At 44.6% G+C, this 25,769-nt stretch overlaps 1 protein-coding gene across 1 annotated transcript; it reads left to right on the top strand.

Annotated features, from left to right (window-relative positions):
• The first annotated feature begins 786 nt into the window (after window positions 1-786).
• LOC129713211 (scavenger receptor cysteine-rich type 1 protein M130-like) lies at window positions 787-20,807 on the top strand. Its single transcript, XM_055662134.1, has 12 exons — window positions 787-1,336; window positions 3,010-3,321; window positions 6,110-6,424; window positions 8,219-8,533; window positions 9,862-10,176; window positions 12,109-12,426; window positions 12,504-12,578; window positions 13,239-13,550; window positions 15,357-15,488; window positions 16,388-16,489; window positions 18,235-18,345; window positions 20,542-20,807. Exons 1-12 carry the CDS (start codon window positions 1,285-1,287, stop codon window positions 20,580-20,582), a joined length of 2,400 nt encoding a protein of 799 aa, XP_055518109.1. The 5' UTR covers window positions 787-1,284; the 3' UTR covers window positions 20,583-20,807.
• Window positions 20,808-25,769: the final 4,962 nt, after the last annotated feature.

Below are 25,769 nucleotides of genomic sequence, written 5' to 3'. Positions count from 1 at the left end.
CGTTTAGAGAGACATGGCCAAAAAGTGGGCAAATTGAAACTGTTAGATGGGATAATATGGCCTCATGGACCAAATTTACCACATCGTTAAATTGTATCCAGATCTCTGTAGATCTAACAATACATGTCATTCCAAAAAGACACGATAAACGATTTTTTTTGACTTGCTGATACTCATTTACAGTAACTTTTGTAGATGTTTGCTTTTTTAAAGAATGCTTTTTAAAGCCGGTGGTGAAGGTTCCTGAAACCAATCCAGGTTACTATCGGACTCTGTAGCATTGTTACTGAAGACCTTTAATGCTACTTGCGAGGTGACTGCCGTCTACAGACGGAGAGATGATCAGTAATGTCCCTGAAGCGCGCAGTGTGGGGAGTCGACTCTGCTGACATGGTTCCCGGTTCCCAAGCGTGTTCCCCACTGCTCATTTATCCACTGTGGAGTCCCAGTCCGGATCTTTCACCTTTGGCGTCCAATTCCAGGAATGCCTTCACACCTCTAACACGTTTGGGTTCCATTGCCCGTCACATGAGCTTTTGAGTACAGCGGGGCACTGACCCGCGCAGCTCATCAGCCGCTCTCCCGAGAATGAAAACGAACCTGCAGTTGAACTTGGAGACACAAGGAACTGTAGATGCTGGTTTATAATAAAAATCACAGTGCTGGTGTAACTGGGTGGGACAGGCACATCTCATGTAGTAACATGGGTGGGTTGTCCGCTGCATCTCCAGCACTCTGTGTCCGCTGAGCTCTCCCTGCTCTGCTCGGGCGCCGCTTTCATCATCCCAAGAATGACCGGGTGATCCCGGTTCTCCGGACGGTTACCAGCTTACTGCATATTGTTGACACTGTTAACAGTTCATTCGGGGTCTGCCGCTCCCGTTGATCATTCCGTGGTCCATGTGGACTTTGAATGGTTGGAGCTAGGGGTGGCTGGGAGCGCGGTGTGCGGGGCGCCGACTGACCCGCGGCTCAAACCGGCGGCAACGTTTGTTCTTCTATTTTCTGATTTTTGTTTTCAGAAAGCGTGAAGTTGAGGCTGGTGAACGGGGGCAGTCCATGCGCCGGGAGAGTGGAGGTTCACTACAAGGGGAAGTGGGGGACTGTGTATGATGGCGGCTGGGACCTGCAGGACGCGGCGGTGGTGTGTCGGGAGCTGCGCTGCGGCGCCGCGGTGAAAGCCCCGGGCGGAGCTCACTTTGGACCGGGGTCCGGACCCGTTGTGACGTATAATGTTGAATGCAGCGGGAACGAGACCGCTCTACGGGAGTGTAAATCACCGCCATGGGGGACTATGGCTTTCCACACTCCAACGATGCCGGCGTTATCTGCGAAGGTAAACATCAGCTTTTCTCTCTTTGATCCACAGTTTGGTGATTTCCGGGATGCCCTGGATGTAAATGACTCGGACTGACCGCCCGCGGCGAGTGGTGTGAAATTAAATCCAGTGTCTGTCCGTTTTATTCCTGTCCAATTGGAATCAAATTTCGCTTCTGGATCTCACATTCTGGTTTGAATGAAACAAACACAACCGGGAGCATTAAATACTCTCACCCGGTACAATGACGGGGACAAGAAACAAGCGGCTGGAGGAACTGAGCTGGTGAGAGAGGAATAGGGGGGTTGCACGTCGGGTCATCGGGTCAAAGGGCGTGACACATGGAGCAGCTCCACTGTTAACACACGATACGCGCACTTTCTTACCTGTTAAAAACCGCCGAAATTGTCCATTTTTGGGCTGTAAATAATTGTGGAAATCGGGGTAACCGTGAGAGACATTTATCCTACTTCAGAATTCCAAAAGTGAAAAGAAATGATGGTAGAGAGAAGCGAGAGCTGAAGGGACAACAACAGATAAAGTGGTTGGCGAACATTGGCCGTGTAGATATCAAGATTGAAAATATTGGGAATTATCGTGTTTGCTCACTGCATTTCATCAACAGTGAGGCATTATTTGTGTTTTTTCTTGATTCCTTTGGTATGTAAAAAGTTTCAGAAGTGAAAAATCTGGCTGTAAATTTTTTAAATCACCAATGGTTCTCAAGTAGGTTTTTACATGCAAAAATAAAACGCTTCTGAAGCTAAATTCATAATTAAAATAATCGCAAACCATACGTAGGTATTGAATTACATTTTACTCAGATGCAAGCCAAGGAATGGCATAATTGTTAGCTGTTAATTGGACATAATCAACATCAGCAAATTGACAATATCTTTGAAAGGGAGTGGGTGTTGAAGCTGTCAGGCCAGTTTTATTATTTGCCAAAATATACATCTCAATAGCATAATGATAGAAAACTTACTTTTCCACACACCAGTCTGGAGTTTTTTTAATGATAAATCTGCAGAATTAATTGCCACAGACGGCTGTGGAGGCCAAGTCAATGGATAAATGTAATTGTAATTGTCTTATAATTGTAAGGCGGGGATTGACAGATTCTTGTTTAATAGGGGTTATGGGGAGAAAGGGGTTGAGAGAGGAAGCTAGACCAGCCACGATTTACCGGTGAAGCAGACGTGGGCCGAATGGTATATGGTTCTTTTTTCCACAGTTTGTACTTAGAATTCGTTTAATGGAACAGGAGCAGACAGATACACTGGGTCAGTTAGCACAGCCTTGCCTGTGGAGTTTGTCAAGTTCTGCAGGACGGAATGTTCTATAAATAATAATTATATTCGACTTATAGGATTATGTTTAGGTTTATCATTGTGACGTTATTGAGGTGGAGTGAAAAGCTTTGTTTTGCATGCTATGCAAACAGATCAGATACACAACGCATATTTATAATCAAATACAATATATAGTGTAAAGAGGAAGTTACAGAGAGCAGAATATAGTACTCAGCATGTTAGCGCATCGTGATAGAGGAAGGAGGAGAAGGGGAGCACAGATATCATTAGTAAGGGACTGATTTCAACGTCAGATTTGTGCTGAACCTTCAGGGATGTTTTTGTAAATTTACTTCATAATTGTGGCTTTCATGACTATCTTTTATTTTTTTTTCTCAGATCACAGAGAGCTAAGATTGGTATCCAAAGATGATCAGTGCTCGGGAAGACTGGAAGTGCAGTATGGTGAAACCTGGGGAACCGTGTGTGACCTGGCCTGGGATATGGATGATGCCAATGTGGTGTGCAGTCAGCTTCATTGTGGAGAAGCCGTGTCTGTTATGACAGGGGCTTATTTTGGAAAGGGAACTGGCATTGTACGGAACGATGTATTTGAATGTAAGGGTAATGAGACAAGCCTGTGGGACTGTCCGCGTTCTTTAGGAACTCTTCATTGCAACCACACGAGCGATGTCAGTGTGATCTGTTCTGGTGAGTGCCAGCTTTGGAAACTAATTATTAATAAACACTCATTATACTTGGAAGATAGGGATGAGATCTCGCCATTTACTTTTATCAAATGGTTATAAAATGCTGGAATATAATTGACCAGTGAACGACTTTGATGTGATATTGGCAAACGTTTTAATCGGCTAAAACAATTTGAATAATTTCTTATAGTCCAACATTATTGATGGTTTACAATGTGGAGTTCAGAAGGAGGAAATTAACAATATCTTTAGATGGTGATATCCATGCGATGCAACAGCGATTGTCCAATGAATCCCAATCAAAAAGACGGCAGAAAAATGCATGACGTTTAAAAGTAAATTTATCCCATGATTTACATTTTTTGTTAGGAATGATTTTGTTGTCATATGATCCTATTATAAATGGGGAACCAATTAGTGCATTAGAAAATAGCGCAGTGAACGATTACTTCCCATCAGCATTTACAATAATGTACAAGGAAATAACATCCTGATCATTGAGAGTGAAGAACATCCCTGTGTAATCAGAGACCGTATCACGGCAAGATGAAGCAGCACTTGATAACAGTGTGGAGACAAAATGCCCAACTGAATAAATCAATGAGTGGAGACGGTGACGGCTCTTGAACAAATGAGATCCTGAGCATTGGCAGGAGGAGAGGATGGGGAACAAGAATACTTTATTTTTCTCCATAACAAAGGTTTAAACCAGTGTGTTATGGGGATGCGAACCCAACAGGAGTCAGGAGCGAAGTAAACGAATGGGAAATGGATCGTAGTAAATCCATTGCTTTAATGTAGAAATATACAATGTCATAATGGGTTTCATCCACACATCTGGTTTCATCTGTCCTCGACCTCGCCCAACACACACCGGGAAACGGATATAGATCTTAGACTACAGGAGCAATGAACAAATATAATAGTCCGGAGAGGTGGCGGGGGGTGGGGGAACGAGGGGTTGTATCAGATATTTTTTTCAATGACAACATTATGCATGATGAATTTGAATATTGTAGAATTCAGCAAAGGACAATATTAGCAAGGGGAAATATCAATTATTTGCCGACATATAGGGGGGGGGGGAAATGTAATCCGTGCAAAATGGAAATTTGATGGGATGGGTTAACGTTTTCAGAATAAGCGGTGACAAGAATAAATTAGATTTCGGCATAGGACAGATATGAAAAGGGACAACAATGAGAGAAGAAAACCCCACACGTGGGGAGAATTTAAACAGTGGAATACGGAAATTATTTTGCCGATGAATTTTATAAAGTGTTGATTCCATCTTAGCAAATAAAAGTAAACGTGTTTAAATGCTGGAAAAACCAAACGCCCACACAAAACGAGCAAGGAATATAAAATATAATAGTGACGAAATAATACCAGAGAGGACAGTGAGCCTGAATACCTGACAATTCCATGGATCCAAAGATCCACATCATACTATAATTGAAGCAAAGGCCTCTCTCGCAACAATATCCAACAACGTATAGTTTCTGCAATGGGTCTTGCAGATTGCAGCGTAGACATTCGGTATTCACTCTGTGAAAAGAGGAAGGATAGAGAAAACATGAACAGCTGATTTGTTCCGGCCTTGGACGAATGGTGGAACAATAACATGTGTCATCTGAAGCACTGAAAATAATAAGTAACGTTGGGTTGAATTGCTCAACGTGAAGTCATGTTTGACGAATCCACTGAAGCTATTTGTAAGTGTATTTCTCACGGCAGATAAAGAAGAATTTTCAGAAAAGGTATTCTTATGATTCAGGACGTGTTCGTATACGTATTACAGGGGAGTTTGTTGAATAGGGTTAGAAGAAATGACATTGAAGATCACACACTGATCAGCATCAAACAGACAGTTAACACATATTCTGTTGTGCTGCAGCAATTAAGAATTTCATGGTTCTATCTGAGACAAATGACAACAAAACACTCTTGACAAGGGAGTGGGGTGAGGAATGAATGGGTCCAAACAGTCTGGCAGGTTATGTCGAGAGGATGCCACGGCAATCAATGTTTGAACTCCATCTCTACACAATCTATATCAATGGGTACAATGGGTTGCTGGGTAGGGGGGAGGGGGGGGGGGTGTTAGCTGGTGCTGTTAAGAGTAACATATTCAACATTGCTAATGCCATGACGCAAGATGTTGGAAGAAGGAACTGCAGATGCTAGTTTACAGTAAAATACACAAAATGCTGGAGTAAGTCAGTGGGTCAGGCAGCATCTCTGGTGGAAATGGATAGGAGACGTCTCAGGTCTGGGCTCTTCAAGCTAAAGAAGGGTCCCGGCCCGAAATGTCACATATCCATATTGTCCAGTGATGCTGCCTGATCGGATCAGTGTCTTTCATTTGCATTGGACAACACGTCAACCAGCATCTGCAGTTCCTTCTAAAACAGACGGAAAAGCGAGTGGGCAAAATATATGGCATATATGTAGTACCGTGTTGAACAATGTAGGCTACACTATACGAGACCATCAATTAGGTCGGGTGTACACTCTATTCTGGTGAACGCTCCAAAGCCGCAAGTATTCCAGATGAGATCTGAACTTAATTGGTCAGGACTTTAAACTAAATAATGTGAAACTGACGGTCCCGACGTGCCGAGTTGAAGACCGTAACCATTCACTGTGTGTATTGAAATATCACCGCGCGCACACACTTTGAAGGTGGCCGCTTAGAAAATGAGAAAAATAAACAAACAATTTCTAACTTTCAATATTTTTCTCTATTCTTATTGTGTATTGAACTGTCATTTTATCCCATAAAACAGGGAACCATGGCCCACGACTGGTGGGTGGGAAGGATAGATGCTCTGGCCGGGTGGAGGTTCTACACGGAGACGAGTGGGGGACAGTTTGCGATCAGTACTTTAGCTTGCTTGATGCCGGCGTGGTCTGTGAACAACTACATTGTGGTGCAGTGGCCGCAACTCCCGGAGTTACTCACTTTGGCCGAGGATCCGGCCCCGTGTGGAATGAGAACTACCACTGTCGGGGGAACGAGTCCCGATTAAGTGATTGTCCAGTCTTACCCAGGGATCAGATGAGTTGTTCACACGGAAACGACGTCGGTCTCATCTGCTCAGGTGAGTCACCAAATGTCCTTGAACTGAAAAACAGAGTTGCCCAGTGGTAGAGATGTTTACACGGTGACTCTTTTAACCATTGAAAACATCTGCCGTTTCCTGACGGCCATCTTTATTTTCTTTTTAGAACGATAATTTCAAGGGAGAGCTAGATAGAGTTGTTAAAGATAGAGGAGTCAGGGGATATGGGGGGAAGGCAGGAACGGGCTACTGATTGGGGATGATTAGCCATGATCACATTGAATGGCGGTGCTGGCTCGATGGGCTGAATGGCCTACTCCTGCATCTATTGTCTATTTTCTTCAGGTGCCGTATTTCCCTTCCCCCACTGATAGGATACTGGGGGCCAATTGTTATACAACGTTGTCCTACATCGATAGACTGAATTTGAGTATGCAGTGCAGAATTCTGCAGGTTATAAAATAGTTTCTATGGATAGTAACTGAGAGATTGCAGCTAGTAAATATAGTAAGGATAGTACGAAGTTTATTAAGGAGAGAGAATGATGGCGATTTGTACAGTCGGGTTCTAATTCTCGGTTCACTGCTACAATACACAGATATAAATTAGTTACATCTGCTGTAGAGATCTGAGATAGAGTCTGTAGGAAGAATGCGATATCAAATTTGAAGTGGCTTAGTGGTTCTTTCAAGAGCTTGACCCTGAAAGCAGGAGTAACTCAGCCGGTCAGACAGCGTCAGAAAAGGAATAGGTGACGTTTCTGGTCGAGACCCTTCTTCAGTCATCTATTCCTTTTCACCACAGATGCGATCTGACCCACTGAGTTACTCCAGCTTTGTGTCTCTATCTTCGGTTTAAACCAGCATCTGCAATATGGAATGAAAAATGGAAAAATCATTTTTTTCCTGATATTGGAATGGTTCCAGGAATGCATTTATTTACCAAAAGAGAACAAAGATAAAGCGAGACTTCAAAAGACATTGCCTACACGAGGAACGGGTGCTGGACTGGTCTCAGCATGCCCATTGCATTCGGTTTAGATCAATGCATGAGCTGGTGGTTATCGTTTATTCAATAGCCAGTTTATTCCTTGTTACTGGGCCCATTTCTCATGGTGAGGCCCATAGGTTTCTCGGCAATGTTTTATGTAGACGTAGACAGAATGTTTCTATGCAGTTTATCTGCCAATGTGACATAGAAACATGGAAAATAGGTGCAGGAGTAGGCCATTCGGCCCTTCAAGCCTGCACCGCCATTCAATATGATCATGGCTGATCATCCAACTCAGTATCCTGTACCTGCCTTCTCTCCATACCCCTTGATCCCTTTAGCCACAAGGGCCACATCTAACTCCCTCTTAAGTATAGCCCATGATCTGGCCTCAACTACATTCTGTGGCAGAGAATTCCAGAGAATGTTTTTCTCATCTCGGTCCTAAAAGATTTCCCCTTTATCCTTAAACTGTGACTATTGTTCTGGACTTCCCCAACATCGGGAACAATCTTCCTGCATCTAGCCTGTCCAGCCCCTTAAGAATTTTGTACGTTTCTATATGATCCCCTCTCAATCTTCTAAATTCTAGCGAGTACAAGCCTAGTCTATCCAGCCTTTCTTCATATGAAAGTCCTGACATCCCAGGAATCAGTCTGGTGACCCTTCTCTGTACTCCCTCTATGGCAAGAATGTCTTTCCTCAGATTAGGACATGTGACATGTGGACAATTGATGAAGAAAATAATCCTTAAAACTAATAGCTGACCAAGTAAATGTTGAGAAGTTATGGAATATTTTGTCTTCACATTAATGGTTTAAGCCAACATGTTTTGTATTATAGATGAAATTTGGTCTCTGAGATTGAGCAATGGGGGCAGCCGCTGCGACGGCCGAGTGGAGGTTTACCACAATGGTAGATGGGGGAGAGTGCAGGATAGCGCCTGGAACATCAATGATTCCAACGTGGTCTGCAGAGAGTTGGGCTGCGGCTCCGCCATATTCGCCTACAACTCCTCAAGGTACGGAGAGAGTGAGCTGCCCGTGTGGGTGAACCACGTTCACTGTGAAGGAAACGAGTCGCAGCTCCGAAATTGCAGCACATTTACACTGAATCATACATCCAGCGACAGCATCGGTGTTGGAGTCCTGTGCTCAGGTGAATATTGGCAGAAATACTCAAATTAGACATTGTAATGATTGTTAGTGACTCCAGAAATTTCGAGTTGTATTTGGCGTTTCTGTCATCTGGGTTTTCGACTTGTCAATTGGGACAGCGCGGAAAACGAAGAAGCTTTATTTATCCGTTCTGGTCAATCTAATCAAAGGTCCGAAATAACATTTCTTAATTTACCAAATTAAATGGCATGTTGATAAATATTTATATTACACATCTGTATATAACTATATATATATATATATATATTACACACCTGAGATCCCTTTAAAACTATGTTGGAGAATAATACCTGAAAAATGTTCTAGGCGCTGCACACACACGCACACACGCACACACACACACACACACACGCACACACACACGCACACACACACGCACACGCACACGCACACACACCCACACACACACACACACACACATACACACGCGCGCACGCACACACACACACACACACACACACACACATTTAAGTTAGCCTGGAGAAAGTTATAATATTGTTTAAAGATACAGCATCGAGAAAGGAGCTTCGGCCCATCGAGTCCACCCCGAAGACTGATTACTAATTTACATTTGGTTCTATATTATCCCACTGTCTCATAAACTTCCTTGACACTGGGGGAAATTTAATGGAGGACATTTAACCAACAAACGCGCCAGTCTTTAGGATCTGGATGAAACCGACGTTGTCACGTGTGCAAACGTGTAATCTCCCCACAGACAGCACCTGAGGTCAGGATCGAACCGGACTCCCAGGTAGTGTGAGACCACAGCATTACTATCTGCGCCGCTGAAGAGTTAGCTCCCATGAGACTGCCAAGCAAGTGAGAGAGAGCTCTTAAAGATAGCGGAGTCAGGGAATATGGGGAGAAGGCAGAAACGGGGCACTGAATGTGGATGATTAGCTATGATCACAGTGAATGACGGTGCTGGCTCGAAGGGCCGAATGGCCTCCTCCTGCACCTATTGTCCATTGTCTATTAAAACAAAATACATAGCAGGACTTCTGCAACATTATCCACCCAGGACCTGGGTATAACGTGGGAGGTTGTCCACGTATAGAGATTGTCCACGTATACTATGGGCCCTCTCCATTTCCAGTCGGCAGAAGAGACCATCAGGTCCAGGGAGCAGGCGATGGTGGGTGTGAGGGGCCGTGTGTGAGAGAAGTCTGGACAAGAAACACTTCCATGTGGTGTGGAACAACACAGGGTACCTTTCCGAGGGATAGCATAGAAGGCGCGGCCGAAGGTGGGGTGATGGGTGTACATTGCAATTGTGTGATTAACTCCCTTGTAATTGTTCAACAGACCATCTCCAATTACGGCTGTCTGGGGGTGGAAGTACATGTGCTGGACGAGTGGAGATTTATTACAATGGGTCTTGGGGCACAGTTTGTGATGACTCCTGGGATCTGGACGACGCTAACGTGGTCTGCGGGCAGCTAGGTTGCGGATATGCTGTGGAAGATAAAATTCCGGGATTCTGTGGACGAAGTAAAGGCCAAATTTGGTTGGATGAAGTAAGATGCTCGGGTAACGAATCATACCTCTGGAACTGTCCCTCCGCACCGTGGGGTCGGCACGATTGCAGTCATAAGGAAGATGTGACAGTGAAGTGTTCTGGTAAGGATACGTTCGGTCTGCTGATTCTCTGCAGCTTAGAGTGGGAACCTTCATTCCAGAGATGTATTCAATGGTTTATCGTAAACAATGCGAGCATTGAATCTAGTTGATGGAATAGAGGCGTTTCTCTCCCCAACCCCCCCCCCCCCCCCCCCCCCCCCCCCCCCCCCCCACACACACACACCCACACACACACACACACACACACACACACACGTGTAGCTCTGCTCATTTCGCCCCCCGGCTGTTGTCCGCTTTAACGGCATTTGTCCACATTTCCCGAAACAGACCGACGAGATGTTTATTGTTTCAGCATTTTCGGCGAAGGCAATGTGGGCGGAAGGGTCTGTTCCTGAGCTGATCTGTTCTATGTTCTTATTTAGTATGAACGGAAAGAGCTCCAATTGGCATCCAGTGTTGAGTGGTACACCCCAGGGCACAGTACTTGGCCCACACCTATTTTTGCTTTACATAAATGACATCCATGAAAAAGTCACAAGTACGACCAGACTATTCGCTGACGATTGTTTGCTGTACCGTCCAATTAAATCAACTGATGATGAAGATGCTCTCCAAAAGGATCTCGATACTATGGTCGAGTGGTAACAACAATGGGGCATGCAGTTCAACCCTTCCAAATGTGAAACCATGCGTGTCACCAGAAAGAGGAATCCAGGCGTCACATCCTACAACATACTTGGTGTCACCCTTGTACAATCCAAACAAACCAAGTATCTTGGCATCAAATTGCAGAATAATCTGCGTTGGAATGGTCAGACTCATCATGCAACAGTGAAAGCAATAGGTGTCCAATTTGTGATCCCAGCTACAAAGACAGATGTGTACAGCAATTCGTTCTTCCCACGCACAATTAAAGCATGGAATAATCTCCACCAAACTATAGTTACCCAACCAAATCTATGTTTCTATGTTTCTATGTTTCTATGTTTCTATGTGTCCTAAACTTCCTGAGGTGTAACTTTCATCATTGTTCAGCTTCTGTCAAGGAGAAGCTGTATTTCACCCTCGTTAGACCTCATTTGGACAACGCAGTTGCAGCTTGGGACCCATACACAGATAAAAACATTTCATCCATCGAACGTGTCCAAAGACAGGCCGCTCGATTTGTTACTAACACCTATGAGAGAGAAGCGAGTGTCACCAAACTTCTGAATTCTCTGGGGTGGAACCCTCTCCAAGACAGACGTGAAGCTCACCGTTTGACCTGTTTTTACAAAATGTTAAATGGTCAGCTAGACATAGATCACAAGACCTACACCAACCCCAAACCAATTAGGAGCAGACGAGGGCATTCGATCCAATTTGTGATCCCAGCTACAAAGACAGATGTGTACAGCAATTCGTTCTTCCCACGCACAATTAAAGCATGGAATAATCTCCACCAAACTATAGTTACCCAACCAGATGCAACTAAATTTAAAGTAGCACTTTCTTCCCAATAACCCTTTCTGGCTTAATCCCTCCCTTCACCACCTCCAGTTTAAATTCCAGTTGGAATATTTTGGAGGACCAAGTAACCAAGAACCAAGAACCAAGAATATTCCCTCTTTGTTTTATACTCTTCCTTTAGGGATCGTGATTGTCAATTTTCATTTCGATGTTACACAATCAAAGGTTAATTAAATGAAGTTTTTGCTTTCAGGTTCAGAACTGTCGCATTTTCAACCAGAACTGAAGCAAGATTGCACCACTTCACACAAGTATTTCCCTGCCCTCCACTTTCAGCCACTTGATAAAACAGCTGACCTTGCGATTTCCTCTTCACACAATCTGTTCCCAATTACCAGTCCCTGTTGAGTTTTTCCAGCGACATCTGATCTTTGTTTAATCAAATCTTTCTCATGCCTCTTTGTTGCTATCTGCGGGATGGATACATTATGATGACCTGTATATCTCCTGTTCCCTTCACAGAACACAAAGAGATGCGCCTGGTGAACGGAGACCGGCGGTGTGAAGGGAGAGTGGAAGTGTGGTACAACGGGACATGGGGAACAGTGTGCTCCGAGAAGCTCTATAGAGTGGAGGCGGAAGTGATCTGTAAACAATTAGAATGTGGACCCCTCGAATATATTGACTATGACGCCAGGATATATGGACAAGGTTCTGGGCCCATATGGATCGATGAGATGAAATGTAGCTCGCACGAGTCAGCCCTTTGGCAGTGCCAGTTTGACCCGTGGGGGAAACACAACTGTGACCACAGGGAGGATGCAGGCGTTTCATGTAAAGGTAACACAGGAAAGTCAGCATACGATGGCAGATTAAACACGCGCGTAAATCCGTCAACATTTCACTGTTCTCAACAGATGCTGAAATGCCGGAGACAACCCGCGGGAAAGACTGCGACGGAGGAAATGAATCTAAATCTCGCCGTTTACCAGGCGAGTCATTCTACTACTTACACCGTCAGCGTGACGTCAACCCCGGATGTTTGATGAATGAGTGATCAACTAAATAGCTGAGAACCCTCAACAACTTCTCTTTAGACTTCTCTCACGATCTTCTCGTTAAACGTGTAGCCATGGGTCCTTGCATGGATCCCAGCTATGTCTGCCTTTTGATTCAAGTATTGTGAACAGTCCTTCTTCCAAACGTACACTGGCATCATTCCCCAAACTCATTCTTCGCTCCTTCACATGAAATATACCACCCATTCCCTTCCCTTCCACCCCCCCCCCCCCCCCCCCCCCCCCACCCAACCCCATCCGTCCGTTTCCACCCTTTATCCCTTCCTCTGGATTCATATTTCATCCTCGTCATTCCTTATATTACAGCCTTTTGTCCTCTTTTCATATCTAACCTTTGTGCACCCATCTGTCAATGAACACCCCCCACACCTGAATCCACCTATCACTTGCCTAGATTAGACCCGCCTTCATCTCTGTTACAGCCTCTTCCCCTCCCTCTTACTAGAATTAGTCTAAAGATGGGTCCCGATCCGAAACGTCACTGCACACGTCATGCAGAGATGCTGTCTGACCCGTTGAGTTACTTCAGCACTCACGTATTTTTAACTGAGTATTTAATTTAACTTCACTTAGATCTACAACTGCGGGTTGATGGCGGCAGCAACAATTGCTCAGGAAGGGTTGAAATATTATTCAATAACCGCTGGGGAACGGTGTGTGATGACTCCTGGGGTCTCGCCGATGCCAATGTCGTCTGCAGACAGTTGGGCTGTGGCTCTGCTCTTTGGACTCCAGGAGCGGCGACCATTGCCCCGGCCTCAGGTGATATCTGGCTGGATGAAGTGAAATGCACGGGAAGTGAATCATTCCTGTCCCGTTGTCCGTCTTCACCGCTCGGTCAACATGACTGTGATCACAAGGAAGATGTCTTTGTCACCTGTTCTGGTATGTGTCGTTCGGCATATTCCCCGATCTCTACACACCTTCAATTTCATAAATAAAATATCTGAGTGTTTTTAATTGAAAATTTAAAGAGATGTCGTTGTTAAAACTCTTTACAATGTCCACGTCCAGTTTTGATTCCCTCTGGCTCCTGCACTTCAGGTATTTGTTATTCATGCGATATTGACCATTACACTTACACACTATGCTGACTGTGCTGATATTCGCTTGCTACTGTTTGCTAATTGCAGAGACTTGCAAAATTCTAAAAAATCATAGAAACATAGAAAATAGGTGTAGCAGGAGGCCATTCGGCCCTTCGAGCCAGCACCGCCATTCATTGTGATCATGGCTGATCGCCCCCTATCAATAACCCGTGCGTACCTTCTCCCCATATCCTTTGACTCCACTAGCCCCAAGAGCTCTATCTAACTCTCTCTTAAATCCATCCAGTGATTTGGCCTCCACTGCCCTCTGTGGCAGGGAATTCCATAAATTCACAACTCTCTGGGTGAAACAGTTTTTTCTCACCTCAGTCTTAAATGACCTCCCCTTTATTCTAAGACTGTGGCCCCTGGTTCTGGACTCGCCCAACATTGGGAACATTTTTCCTGCATCTAGCTTGTCCATTCCTTTTTTATAATTTTATATGTTTCTATAAGAACCCCCTCATCCTTCTAAACTACAGTGAATACAAGCCTAGTCTTTTCAATCTTTCCTCATTTGACAGTCCCGCCATCCCAGGGATCAATCTCGTGAACCTACACTGCACTGCCTCAATCACAAGGATGTCCTTCCTCAAATTAAGAGACCCAAACTGTACACAATACTCCAGATGTGGTCTCACCAGAACCCTATACAACTGCAGACGAACCTCTTAACTCCTATACTGAAATCTTCGTGTTATGAAGGCCAACATTCCATTAGCTTTCTTCACTGCCTGCTGTACCTGTAAGCCAACTTTCAGAGACCAGTGTACAAGGACGCCCATGTCTCGTTGCACCTCCCCCTTACCTAACCTAACTCCATTACGTTAATAATCTGCCCCCTTGTTTTTGCGGCCAAAGTGGATAACCTCACATTTATCTATATTATACTGCTGTCCAGATGTCCAGCTCCAGACAGATATCTCTGTGACAAGACAGGATATTGGACTCATTGCAGTATTTTCTCCTCAGGAAGTGTTGGTAATAGGAACCATATTGCACTATTCAGTGAGGATTACTGACCTTTGATTAATGGCTGTTAATTAACTGTTATTATGTGTAGGAACCAAGATAATTTGTGAAATTTGGAAGAATTTGTTTGTGAGTGTTCCTCTGTTCGGTGGCATGTCGAGTCAGTGAAAACAGTGCTTGCTCTTTCGCAAGATGTTGCCGAAAGGGTGTCCGGGCTTATGGGGCGAAGGCAGGTGAATGGGTTCAAGAGGGAAAGATAGATCGGCCATGATTGGAGGGCGGAGTGGACTTGATGGGCCAAATGGTCTTATTCATTGAAGTCTGGGGCAAGCAGTGTGGATGCACATTATGCCTGAATATAATATTGCAGCTGTTGTCTGGATACAGAGCGTCACTAGTGAGGAATCAGGACATTCTAGTATATTTTCTATTTATACCACTCCGCACAATACAATAGAGACTTGAGCTTTTTATTGTTTTCTGCTCAGCCATTCTTCTGGTGCAATGTATGACCGGATTTTGGGAAACATCTCTAGCAAAGCAAGATGCACAACCAGCGGTTAAAATTCATCAATTGCCCCTAGAAATGTTTTCAGTTTGGACCAACTGCTTCTGTTTTCCGTTTATCCAGGAATTTCAATTTCAGAGTTGAGAAAGAAGCCGCCCTCCACGGCTGTTGTGGTTTGCACAACTCTGGGAATCCTACTCATCGCTGAATTTGTCGCACTGGTGATAATAGCTCGGAGGCAATCAGCAAGAAGAGGTGAGGTTCAACGTTACAGCGTTATTATTCCAGACAATATTTCATAGCGTGAAGAGACTTTCATTCGCTTTTCCATGTGCTCTTTTCTTTCTTGCATTATGAGCAACAAATGCAACTGTGCAGCATCGTGTGGGTATTCCATGGTTGGAAAGAGCAATTTGTCGTAATAGCATGGAATGTTAAATGTGATTATTGTTTGGGTTCCTCCATCAATTGTTCACTTGACTGATGTTCAACATTCCATTGGGGCGGGAGATTGCAACCTCCACTCTGTCCGCCCTGTATCGACGAATGCAATCAACCTGGCGTGCACAATCATATAAGATCAAATAGAACAAGTTGTCCGACAACTTTAGGCTGTGCACGCCATACGCAAGAAGAAGAAGAACATTCCATTCAACATCCTGTTCAATGCGAACATTCTGATTAGATTCTATCCACCACATCTCAAGCTTGCTCTTTCCTCACATTCTATGCTCCTGCAATGCTTTATTCCCCATCTCCTTCCATTTATTTGATGCAACACAATCTGTCTTCCATTTCCTAAATTGACAAACCTGTGGAAATTTCAACTCCTGATCACCCACACCCACACTTGTACCATCCGTATGTATTTGGGAATGCAATCAGGCTTTGAACAGCATTGTCGTGGCGGAACAGAAATGAGGAATTGCTTCCTACTAATGCACACTAGCTGTGATCTTCTTGATGTTCGTAGAATTCGCTAATTTCTGCAAGAAGCCGTTAGACCTCTAGCGTAATTCTTCAATGGTAACGCTCATCAACATTTTACCTTGAATAGCATCAATGCATAATGTTTACATGTTATACGCAAAATACTAACTGTTAAATACTATTGCTGTAAATCCACAAGTTAACCCACACTCTCCTTTAAACAGATGCAGAGTTGAGAGCCAGAGGATTTGGCTTTTACGAAGCAATTTATGAAGAGATTGACGATACTCTTCCTGGAAACAAGTTCAGTCAGATGGATGATTCAAGTGAGTATTTGCACTCGACAGTCGCTCTTCAGCGATAAATATCCCCTCCACTCCAATTAATGGTCATTGAGTAAAAATAAAAACATTGTAACAGATACATCGGACACAAGCAAACTGTTGGAGCAACGCAGTGGGTCGGGCAGAATCTATGAAGGAAAATGTACAGATGACCGTTTGTGTCCGTACCCTTCTTCATGTCTGGAGTAGAGCGGAGATGGTTGATAGAAAGTGGTGAGAGGAAATGCTGCACAAGTTTCTGGTACATGACAGGTGGATGTATGCAACGAGGGGTGGAATTGTAGACACATCCATTTGGGGAGACGGATGAAGAGTGGAGGTGACCACAACGGTTGGAGGTGATTGTAGGGAGGACAAGGAGCTCCAGATGGTGGAATCTGATAAGAAAAAAAAGTCAACAAATGAAATATAGAAACCTTGGGAATAATGGTGGGTAGGTGGGAAAAATGGGATGGAAATTGTGGACCCTGTGCAGATAGGGATCGGTTATGAGCTGATGGAGATGGTGGAGATGAGGACAGGAAATGGGAAGCGAGGGACAGGCTCAGTGGAGAGAATGTTGTGTTTGAGAGAGTCAGGGTTGATTATCAGGAGAGAAGTGGGGTGACAATTGGAGAATTAAATATTTACACCATCGGATTGTCAGCGTTACCTGAAGTGCTGCTCTTCCAGCTTGCATGTAAACTCAATCTGGCAATGTAAGAGGCGGAGAACAGAGAGGGCGAATGGGAATGAGGAATGGAATTGAAATCCAGCTGTCCCTGGCGGACACAATCTGGTTGCCTCGTCTGCATTTGGCATCACGTGGGTAAAGGAGGGTACATCGAGAGCATGGAATGGAATAATGGAGACTGACGTTTAGGTCCCTGAATGGAGATAAAGGAGCAGGTGTAATACTAGGTGTTGCATCACCTGTGGTTAGTGGGAGGGGGATGTACAAGGTGGATCTTGTGAAGATAGATCGAGTCAAGGAATCTGCACCATTCTGGAGTCAGCCTCAAATCCATGGCCAGGGTGCTTTTCCAAAAAAAGTGTGTTGAATGAAGCCGATAGATGGACATGATTAGATGGGGCCCATGAGATTGTCCATGGCTACTCATTTGATTTGTAGAACTCGAGGGCATCCAAAGAAGACAAGTTCCACCAGGCAGAGGAGACTGTTAGCTGCACTGAAGTCGTTGGGTCACTGCTCTGGGACGAAAGCAATTGTCCAGAAACCTTCGTGATGGGAAGGGACTGTTCCTGGATGGAACACATGAGGAGTAGTGAGCCACACAGATTGGAAGGTGTAAAAGTTGTGGGGAGCATCTGAGGTGTGCAGATGTAAGTAGACACGATTGGCAATGAGGTCGAGGGACATTTAAGCAACGAGGTTAAACAATGGGACAAAAGGAGTTGGAAGAAAAACTCCCATTAGCACAGTCCTGTTTATGGCATTAGGGTGGGGGATAGAAGCGGGCAGTGGAAACTTTGTGTCTATCAGTTTCCAGGCTCTGGTGGGTAGATACCGGAAATGATGAGCTCTGTGAAGGATATTTGCTTCTTCTCCACACCTGGTGACTGACATGTTCATGATATTTACCGAATGCGCTTTTGTTTTGTTTTAATATGTCAGCAATATTTCGAATGGAAACGAACAGATATCAGAAACAGAATGATGTGTGTCTTCTGCTCCAATGCCCAATTTAGCCCGATGTCTAATAACTATCTCTGTCGTTGACTTCTAGTCTCTGGATCCATTGATTCCATGAATCAAATAGAATATTACACCAGTGACCCTCTGGGTTGTGCTCATTCAACAAGCGAACTCCCTGAAGGAACCTCCTCCAGTGTTCGAGGTTGGTGCATGTTTTGCTTCCCATTTTCTCCTATTTTAATTCATTTTGTTCGTAATCAGAACTTATCAGGGAAAAGGTGTAAAAGCATGTTCGCTGTGAAATGGTAGAGAGGCGATCTCAGGGACCTGTAAGGGGTTTCTATTTAAAACATCACCAATTTGACTTTGAAGATAAACCTCTCGACCGCCAGCTGTGTAATTGAATGAAACATTCATTGTGTGTTTATATTCTCAATGTGGATAGGACTTGAACTATAACACCAATTATAGCGCCGGATTGGAGCAACGTTAAATAGTTCACAGGCCCAACACAGTCCTCTCTCCGTCCAGATACCAATTACACAACAACATCTCAGTCTGAAGAAGGGTCTTGACTCTAAACGTCACCGAAAACTTCTATCCAGAGATGCTGCCTGTCCCGCTGAGTTACTCCAATATTCTGTGTTTATTTCACATCCCTTGCAGCTTACAAAACAATTTAGAGTTTCAGGAAGATCATTCCGGTTTCTACTTCCTCCTAGATCTAGTTCCTGGTGACCATGACGATCCTGAGAGTAAAGCCATTGATTGTCCGGGCGGTCAGTTTTATTTCGGACGGTGGCGCCGATGTTTTTCTGATGCTAACAGGTGCCGGCGGTGACGTGGACATTGGTGGTGAGTCAGTCCACCATGCCAGAATCACCAATCCTCAGCTAAATATTCCACATTGGTCGTTTGGTTTATGGCATTTCCTGCTTTAAAGATATTATAGCTCCTTCTCTCTCTGCTGTTCAGAGAAAGGGGACAATGTTACGGATTTTTATTCCCACTCGAACAACGTGTCATTCCTAACTGCACTGTGAACCATATGTAAGCTAGCCCTGAAACCTATTTTACTTTTTTCTTATTTTTGTAACTTTATTTGGCTTCATCAATAACACCAATTATAGCGCCGGATTGGAGCGACATTAAATAGTTCACAGGCCCAACACAATTGTTGTCCATCCGCACTGCTGGCTATACTGTTGCACGGGCCCAACACTCAGTCCAAATTTTCTCGACTCTACACGAAGCACCAATTACTTCTATTGAAAGATGCTGAGACTGATTTGCTGAGTTACTCCAAGATTGAGTGGCTTAGATCACATCCCCTGCAGCTGGCAAAATTAGGTATTGTTTTCCGGGAGCGTCAGGCTGAGGGTTACTTCCTCCTAGATCTGTATAAGATGATGATGGGATCCTGAGAGTAAATGCCATTGCCTTTTAGCTAGAGGGGCGGTCAAGTTCCCCACGGACGGTGGGGAGCCGATGACCTTTAAGGTGATGGGCAACAGTTTATTTCAGATGGTTGACGTGGACATTGGTGGTGAGTCAGTCTCTGACATGCCAGAATCACCAATCAGCTAAATATTCCACCCAATGCGTTGTTTTATATTCACTTTCCTGCTTTAAATATTATTTGCTAAAAGAAAAGAAATGTTCAGAGAAAGTTGCCCACGGACAGTTTTGTTCTTACTTTTGTCACCACACACAAAATCCCCCTTTTACAAATAAAAAAGAATTGTTGTACATAAAAACCGCACTGCTGGATATTCTGTTGCACGGCCCTCACTCCGTCCATATTTTGGTCGACCTGCTACACAATGCATGTCAGTAAATTGAAAAGAGAGCAGAGACGATTTGCACGGGTATTGCCAAGATTGAGCGGCTGAGATCAAGGGTAAGACTGGCCAGATTAGGGCATTGTTCCTTGGAGCGTACGGGGCTGAGGGTTATCTAATAGAGGTGTATAAGATGATGAGGGGACCGGATAGGGCAAATGTACAGTGCCTTTTAGCTAGAGGAAGGATATCAAGAATTACTGTACATAGGATTAAGGGGAGAGTGGTAGATTTAAGGTGACAGGGCAAACTTTTATTTCAGATGGTTGACGATACGTGGAACGAGCTGGAGGTAGTTGAGACTGGCAATGTAAACCGCTTCTAAACAATACTTGGACAGGTACATGGGCAGGTTAGGTTAAATGGGTATGAGCCAAACGTGGGCAAGTGGGAGCAGCTAAGGTGGGATCTTTGGTTGGAATTGACGAGTTGAGTCAAATATCTTGTTTCAGGGCTGTATGACTCCATGACTCGAGTATTACGAAAATCATTTTTTAATTCATGTTAAATCTTGATTTTAGCTGGCCCAATAATATTTGCTTTGTTTTCTTTCCCAGGTGAATCTAGCATGATACCTTGTTTCCAAAGCCTGGCTTAAAATGGTGAAAACACTCGGCGTTTCATCAGACTGCACTTGCCTTTCACCCTTCCTGCTAGATCGACAAGCAGATCTTCACAGCATTGATATCACTCACCAACTTATCACAAGCAGAATCTTTGACTTCATTTTAAACCACTTGGTTTGATATTTTGCCCTAAACCTTGGAAGAAAACATGTTCTCTGCTCTCTGGACAGGTGTAGAAAAACATATTTAATCGTCATTCTTCTATAGGGAAGTAAAATATCTTTTTTTCTGCTAATCAATGACACGTGTTAATTTGAATTTTCCAAGCGTTTATACATTCCATGTAAAAGCTTAAGATTGTGCAGGTTCAAAATCCTGTTACTTTGTTCCATCTGCTCCCAAGATACCTTGCTTTGGTGTCGTCCGAACTGTTTCAATCTCACTCAATGAATTGAACAAGCCCTACACGTGCTGTCATGGATGGATTCCTCATCGGCGAGCTCCTTCGTAGTCCGTATTTCTGCTCTCGTTGATTGCCCTTCCTCCAGCTAAAGACACCAGGCTAGACAGTAAGTTACATTAGTCTCCCGGGAAACATCCATCAAGACCAGGTGATCATGTTTCCATCACCTGTCTCAGTCAGATCCACCACCTCCATTCTAGGGCATCCGAGATGTGGTAATTGTCCACACCCTCCCCCCTCCCTACACGTGCTCTCCACAGTTACATCATCCCATTTCCACTCCATGTTGCTGGTCGCAGAGACCTCTCCCTCCACACAACCTCCATTCACACTCCCTCCCCACCCAAACCTGCCCCTCTCCAAGTACGTTCCGCTGCAACGCAGGAGATGTAATACCTGTGCCTATATCTCCTCGCTTGCCTTCATCCAGGGACCCCATCAGTCCTCCCAGATAATACAGATGTTCAAGTGCACCTCCTCTAACCTCACCTACTGTATCCGGTGTTCTCGATGCCACCTCCTGTACATCAACTTTACCAAGCAGAGTCTTGCCCACTGTTTTCCGGACAACTTCTCTCAATCCTCCAAGGCCTACTGGATCTCCCGGTGATTAACCATTTTAACCTCCTTCATGTTCCAACATAAACGTTTCTGTCCTGGTCCTCCTCAATAGCCAGAGTGAGGTGTCATGCAAACTGAAAGAACAACCCACATATTCGCTTGGGTAGCTTCCAACCCAGCGGTATGAACATTGAATTTTCCAATATTAGGTAACTACCACTCTCTCCCCATTCTCCCCCACACCCGCGTTTCTCTGCCCTCTCTCACCTGTGCCTCAGCTGGACCATACTTCAATTTGTTTCATTATATCAAATTAACATGTAGACAATGCTCTTTCGAGAGCCTTTGTTAATTATCCATTCACAGGACTATCAGTGAGCAAATTCCAGAACATAGCGCTCCCTGGGGGTGAAGAAAATCTCGCCTCCCCTCTGGATTTTTTAGGAATCACCTCACACATCTGTTTCTTCTGTTTGCTCAACTCCCACTGGGACCAGTTTCACGTTTTCTCCATGAAAGTCCCTGCTAAAGTTGAATATCTCCCCACAAGTGTCTCACCATCTGTTGTCCACACACCGCTCTGTTGTTTGTGATCGTATGTTAGGCAAATCTATGTGAAGCTTAGACAGGGTGGAGCGTCCGATCCTTTTCCTCAGTGCGGAAATGTCAAAGACTTAAGGACATAGTTTGAAGATGAGAGTGGCAATTTTTAAGGGAGGAGTATTTTTTTACACGGAGGATGGTGAGCTTGGAACGGGCTGTCATATGTGTTGGTGGAGGCAAATACGATAGTGGCGGTGAAGTGCTTTTTGGATAGGCACATGGATATGCGGGGAATGGTGGGATATGGGTTATGTGCAGGCAGATAAGGGTTTGGCCTGACATCATGTTTTGGCACAGAACGTGTGGGCCGACAGGTCAGTTTTTGTGCTGCATTGTCCCATGTTTTTTGTGTTATGTTCGAAAAATAACTATTTTAATAAAGGAGATTATACAAAAGATGAAATCTCTTGTCATTTAAAAGTCATTGATCAATAATCAATTGGTTATCAATGCGATCACCTTAATTCACCTTCCTGCTTGGTCCAAAACGTTAGACAGCCCTAGAGCGCCCTCTTCTGGTTGTGTCTTGTGGTGAAGTTATGAGGCAGCTACTGAAATGTGCGGATTGCCAATGTGACCACAGATGACGATAGACGCGTATTTATGAGGATTCACCTTTGCCTTTTGCAAGTTCTATGTAGATTTTGCATGAGATGAATCCGAGGAATTCGTTGATGGTTTCTGGAAGTACTTTCATAGTGTTATTAATCGAATAATACACGGTGTAAATAAAGACAGAAACATCTGTTTTCGCTAATTTGTACCCTCACTGTGTGACTTTGAGCAGACAGCCACCTCTGCTGAATCTGTACGTTATCTGATTATCTTCCTGCAAAGATTCTATCCCCAACTCCCAATTCCTCCCTCTACGCTGGACGACCTCAGGATTGTATTGAAAACAATGAGACAGCCACAGGTAGGAGTTAGGTGGTCACCTGAGGCGCAGGTAGAACATAGACGGGTGACTACCAGGAATGGCAAAGCGAACAGGCAGAGAGTGGCCATTTCCCATGAAAACACATTATGGGTCGTGTTGTGGTGGATGACTGCGCAAGAGAAAGCAGCAGCAGTAGTTTCTGAGACACTGAGTCCGGCTCTGACGCGCAGCTGGTTTGGGTGTTCAGACGGGGCTACATTGATGGGAGATAGTGATAGTGGGGTCTAGCGAGAAGTTTCTGTGGTCGCAAAAGGAACTCAAACGTGTATTTTTGTTTCCGTGGTGCAAGAGTCCAGGATATCCCGCCGCGGTTGCAGAACATCCTTAGGGAGGATGGTGAGTAGCCAGAGGTGGCTGTAGTACCAGAAATACCAACGCCGTAAGTAGGAAGAAGACGGAGGTCCTGCAGAGTGAATATACGAGGATCAGAAAGAAGTTAAAAAGCACGACTTTAATATTGGTAATCTCAGGAGTATTCCCTGTGCCTCATGCTACTGGCTGGAATGTAAGGATAGTTTAGATGAAAGCGTTCTTGAGGAGTTGATGCAGGAGGTGTGGCCTGCGGATTCTGCATCATTGGGATATCTTGTTGAACCTGTAAGATGCAAGGGTCTCACATGCACTGTGTGTGGGGCGGAGGGGGGGGGGGGGGGGGGGGGGGGGGGGGGGGGGGGATGCGAGGAGAAACAACGGTGGTTTGCTGTATATTTATCTCAATGCTATAGGCATTGAACCCAGGGCATGGTTTGCCTTAGGGACTGTGATATTACTTTCATCACAGATATATGGCTGAGAGAAGGGCAAGACTGCCAGCTCAATATTTCAATGTTGAGAAGCTACACGGGCGATAGAAGAGCAAGGAAGGGAAGACAGATGGAAGGATTTGCCTTCTTGAAGAATGTGTACATAACCAGAGATACTATTCTGGGGTACTACACAGACAGGTACGTGGGCAGAACTTAGAAATAGGAAGGGCATTATCACATTGATAGGGCTGTATTATAGACCCCCCTCCCCCTCCCTCCCATAGTCAGCGCGAATTGGAGGATCAGGTGTAGAGGGGATTTTAAGTTGCTGTAAAATAATAGAGTAGCTTTAATGGGAAATGTTAACTCATCTTATATTGACCGGGTCTCTCGTGACTTAAAGGGGTTGGACGGTGTATAAGTTATTAAATCTGTCCAAGAACGTTTTCTTGATCAATATGTAGATGGTGTTACTAGAGGGGTGCAACATTGGACCTCCTCTTTGTGAATAAAATAGGACATGTGACTGAAATGTGAGTATGGAAGCACCTTGGGGCAGTGAGCATAATTTTATTCATGTTAAAGTTGTTATGGAGAAGAATAGGACTGGTGTAAGTTCCTTTCTCGTCTCATTAAGGATAATGTCTTCTGTGTGACTGTCTGGGAGAAGGCCACTGTGAGGTTTGCACCTCCCTGGTTCTGACAAAAGGCCACCTTACAGTCTGAAGAATGGTCCGTACGCAACCGGGATTTGAATTGGGGGACATTGGCCTCAGTATTGGGGAAGGAGGGAAATATTCCGATGGACGGACCCCACTTGAACCCTGCTGGTACCAGGGTCCTGGGGAAACGCATAACTGCGGCCGTAAATAGTGGGAGGAAAGGGAGGAGTTAACAAATTGGAAATGTACAGATGAAGCTAAAGGAAGGGAAATTGCAGGAGGAATTGCTGAAGAGTCTAGAAGTAAGAGGGCAGGAAGTTTAAGAAGGGGTAAGTGTCTAAGGTCAGGCAAAATGGGGACCAATGTGAGAAGAAGGGGAGTGGATACTGAACTAAAGTTGTTAGATTCGAATGGCCACATTATATGGAAGAAAGTGGATGAGCTTCTAGCTCAGATAGAAGTTGGTGGGTGCGACATTGTGGGCATCACAGAGATGTGGATGAAAGAGGGTCAGAGCTGGGAATGGAATATCAAATATTACACTGGGGAATCTGAGAGAACAAAATAGTGGAGCAAGGAAATTAGTGTGGTAGGGATCCAATAGAAATGTGTGGAAACAAAGAGGAATGTCAGAGAACTTTGTTTTGACGTCCAGAGAAAGAATGATTTCGGCACAGTTCCGATATTCTGCAGTGAAAACGCACACAGTCCACGAAAGGGCGACGCATCAATAAGCGTGAGAGAATTATTGGCTGTTTTAATAAACTTATTTTATCGAGGTTGTGCCAGACATGTACTGTGTGCACAATGCAATTTGCAACAATTTACCCCAGCGAAAATTGTAGGGTCTGTTGCCAAAAACATTCCGCCGACATTGAATAAACATGGCGGGGGAGGGAGGTGGAGAAAAATAACATTGGTGGAGACCAGACTGGAATCCTGCTGATCATAGTTTGAGTAGGAATCGTCTTTAGATTATTCTTGCAGTTGTTTCTAATACTACCGTGCTTAATATCTTTCCCAGATAACAGAGCGCCAAGATTGGTATTCAACGATGACCACTGCTCGGGAAGGCTGGAGGTGCGACATGATGAATACTGGGGAACCGTAGGGATATGGATGATGCCAACGTGGTGTGCAATGAGCTTCAATGCGGAGTCGCTGTGTCTGTGCTGGGAGGAGCTTATTTCGGAGAGGGAACTGGGATTGTGCGGAACGATGTCTTTGGATGTCAGGGTAATGAGTCA

Source organism: Leucoraja erinacea, chromosome 35 (assembly GCF_028641065.1).
Source record: "Leucoraja erinacea ecotype New England chromosome 35, Leri_hhj_1, whole genome shotgun sequence".
In the NCBI taxonomy this organism is placed as follows: Eukaryota; Metazoa; Chordata; class Chondrichthyes; order Rajiformes; family Rajidae; genus Leucoraja; species Leucoraja erinaceus.
Note: the sequence above shows the minus strand (reverse complement) of the source record. Positions and strands in the feature narration are given on the sequence as shown.

What these genes read in the sequence shown, in the direction of transcription:
- LOC129713211 (XM_055662134.1), top strand. Translation starts at nt 1,285, where the DNA reads ATGGGGGACTATGGCTTTCCACACTCCAACGATGCCGGCGTTATCTGC. An exon ending in TGCAGGCGTTTCATGTAAAG is followed by an intron (nt 12,427 to 12,503) that starts GTAACACAGGAA and finishes TGTTCTCAACAG; the next exon opens with ATGCTGAAATGCCGGAGACA. An exon ending in TGTCTTTGTCACCTGTTCTG is followed by an intron (nt 13,551 to 15,356) that starts GTATGTGTCGTT and finishes CCGTTTATCCAG; the next exon opens with GAATTTCAATTTCAGAGTTG.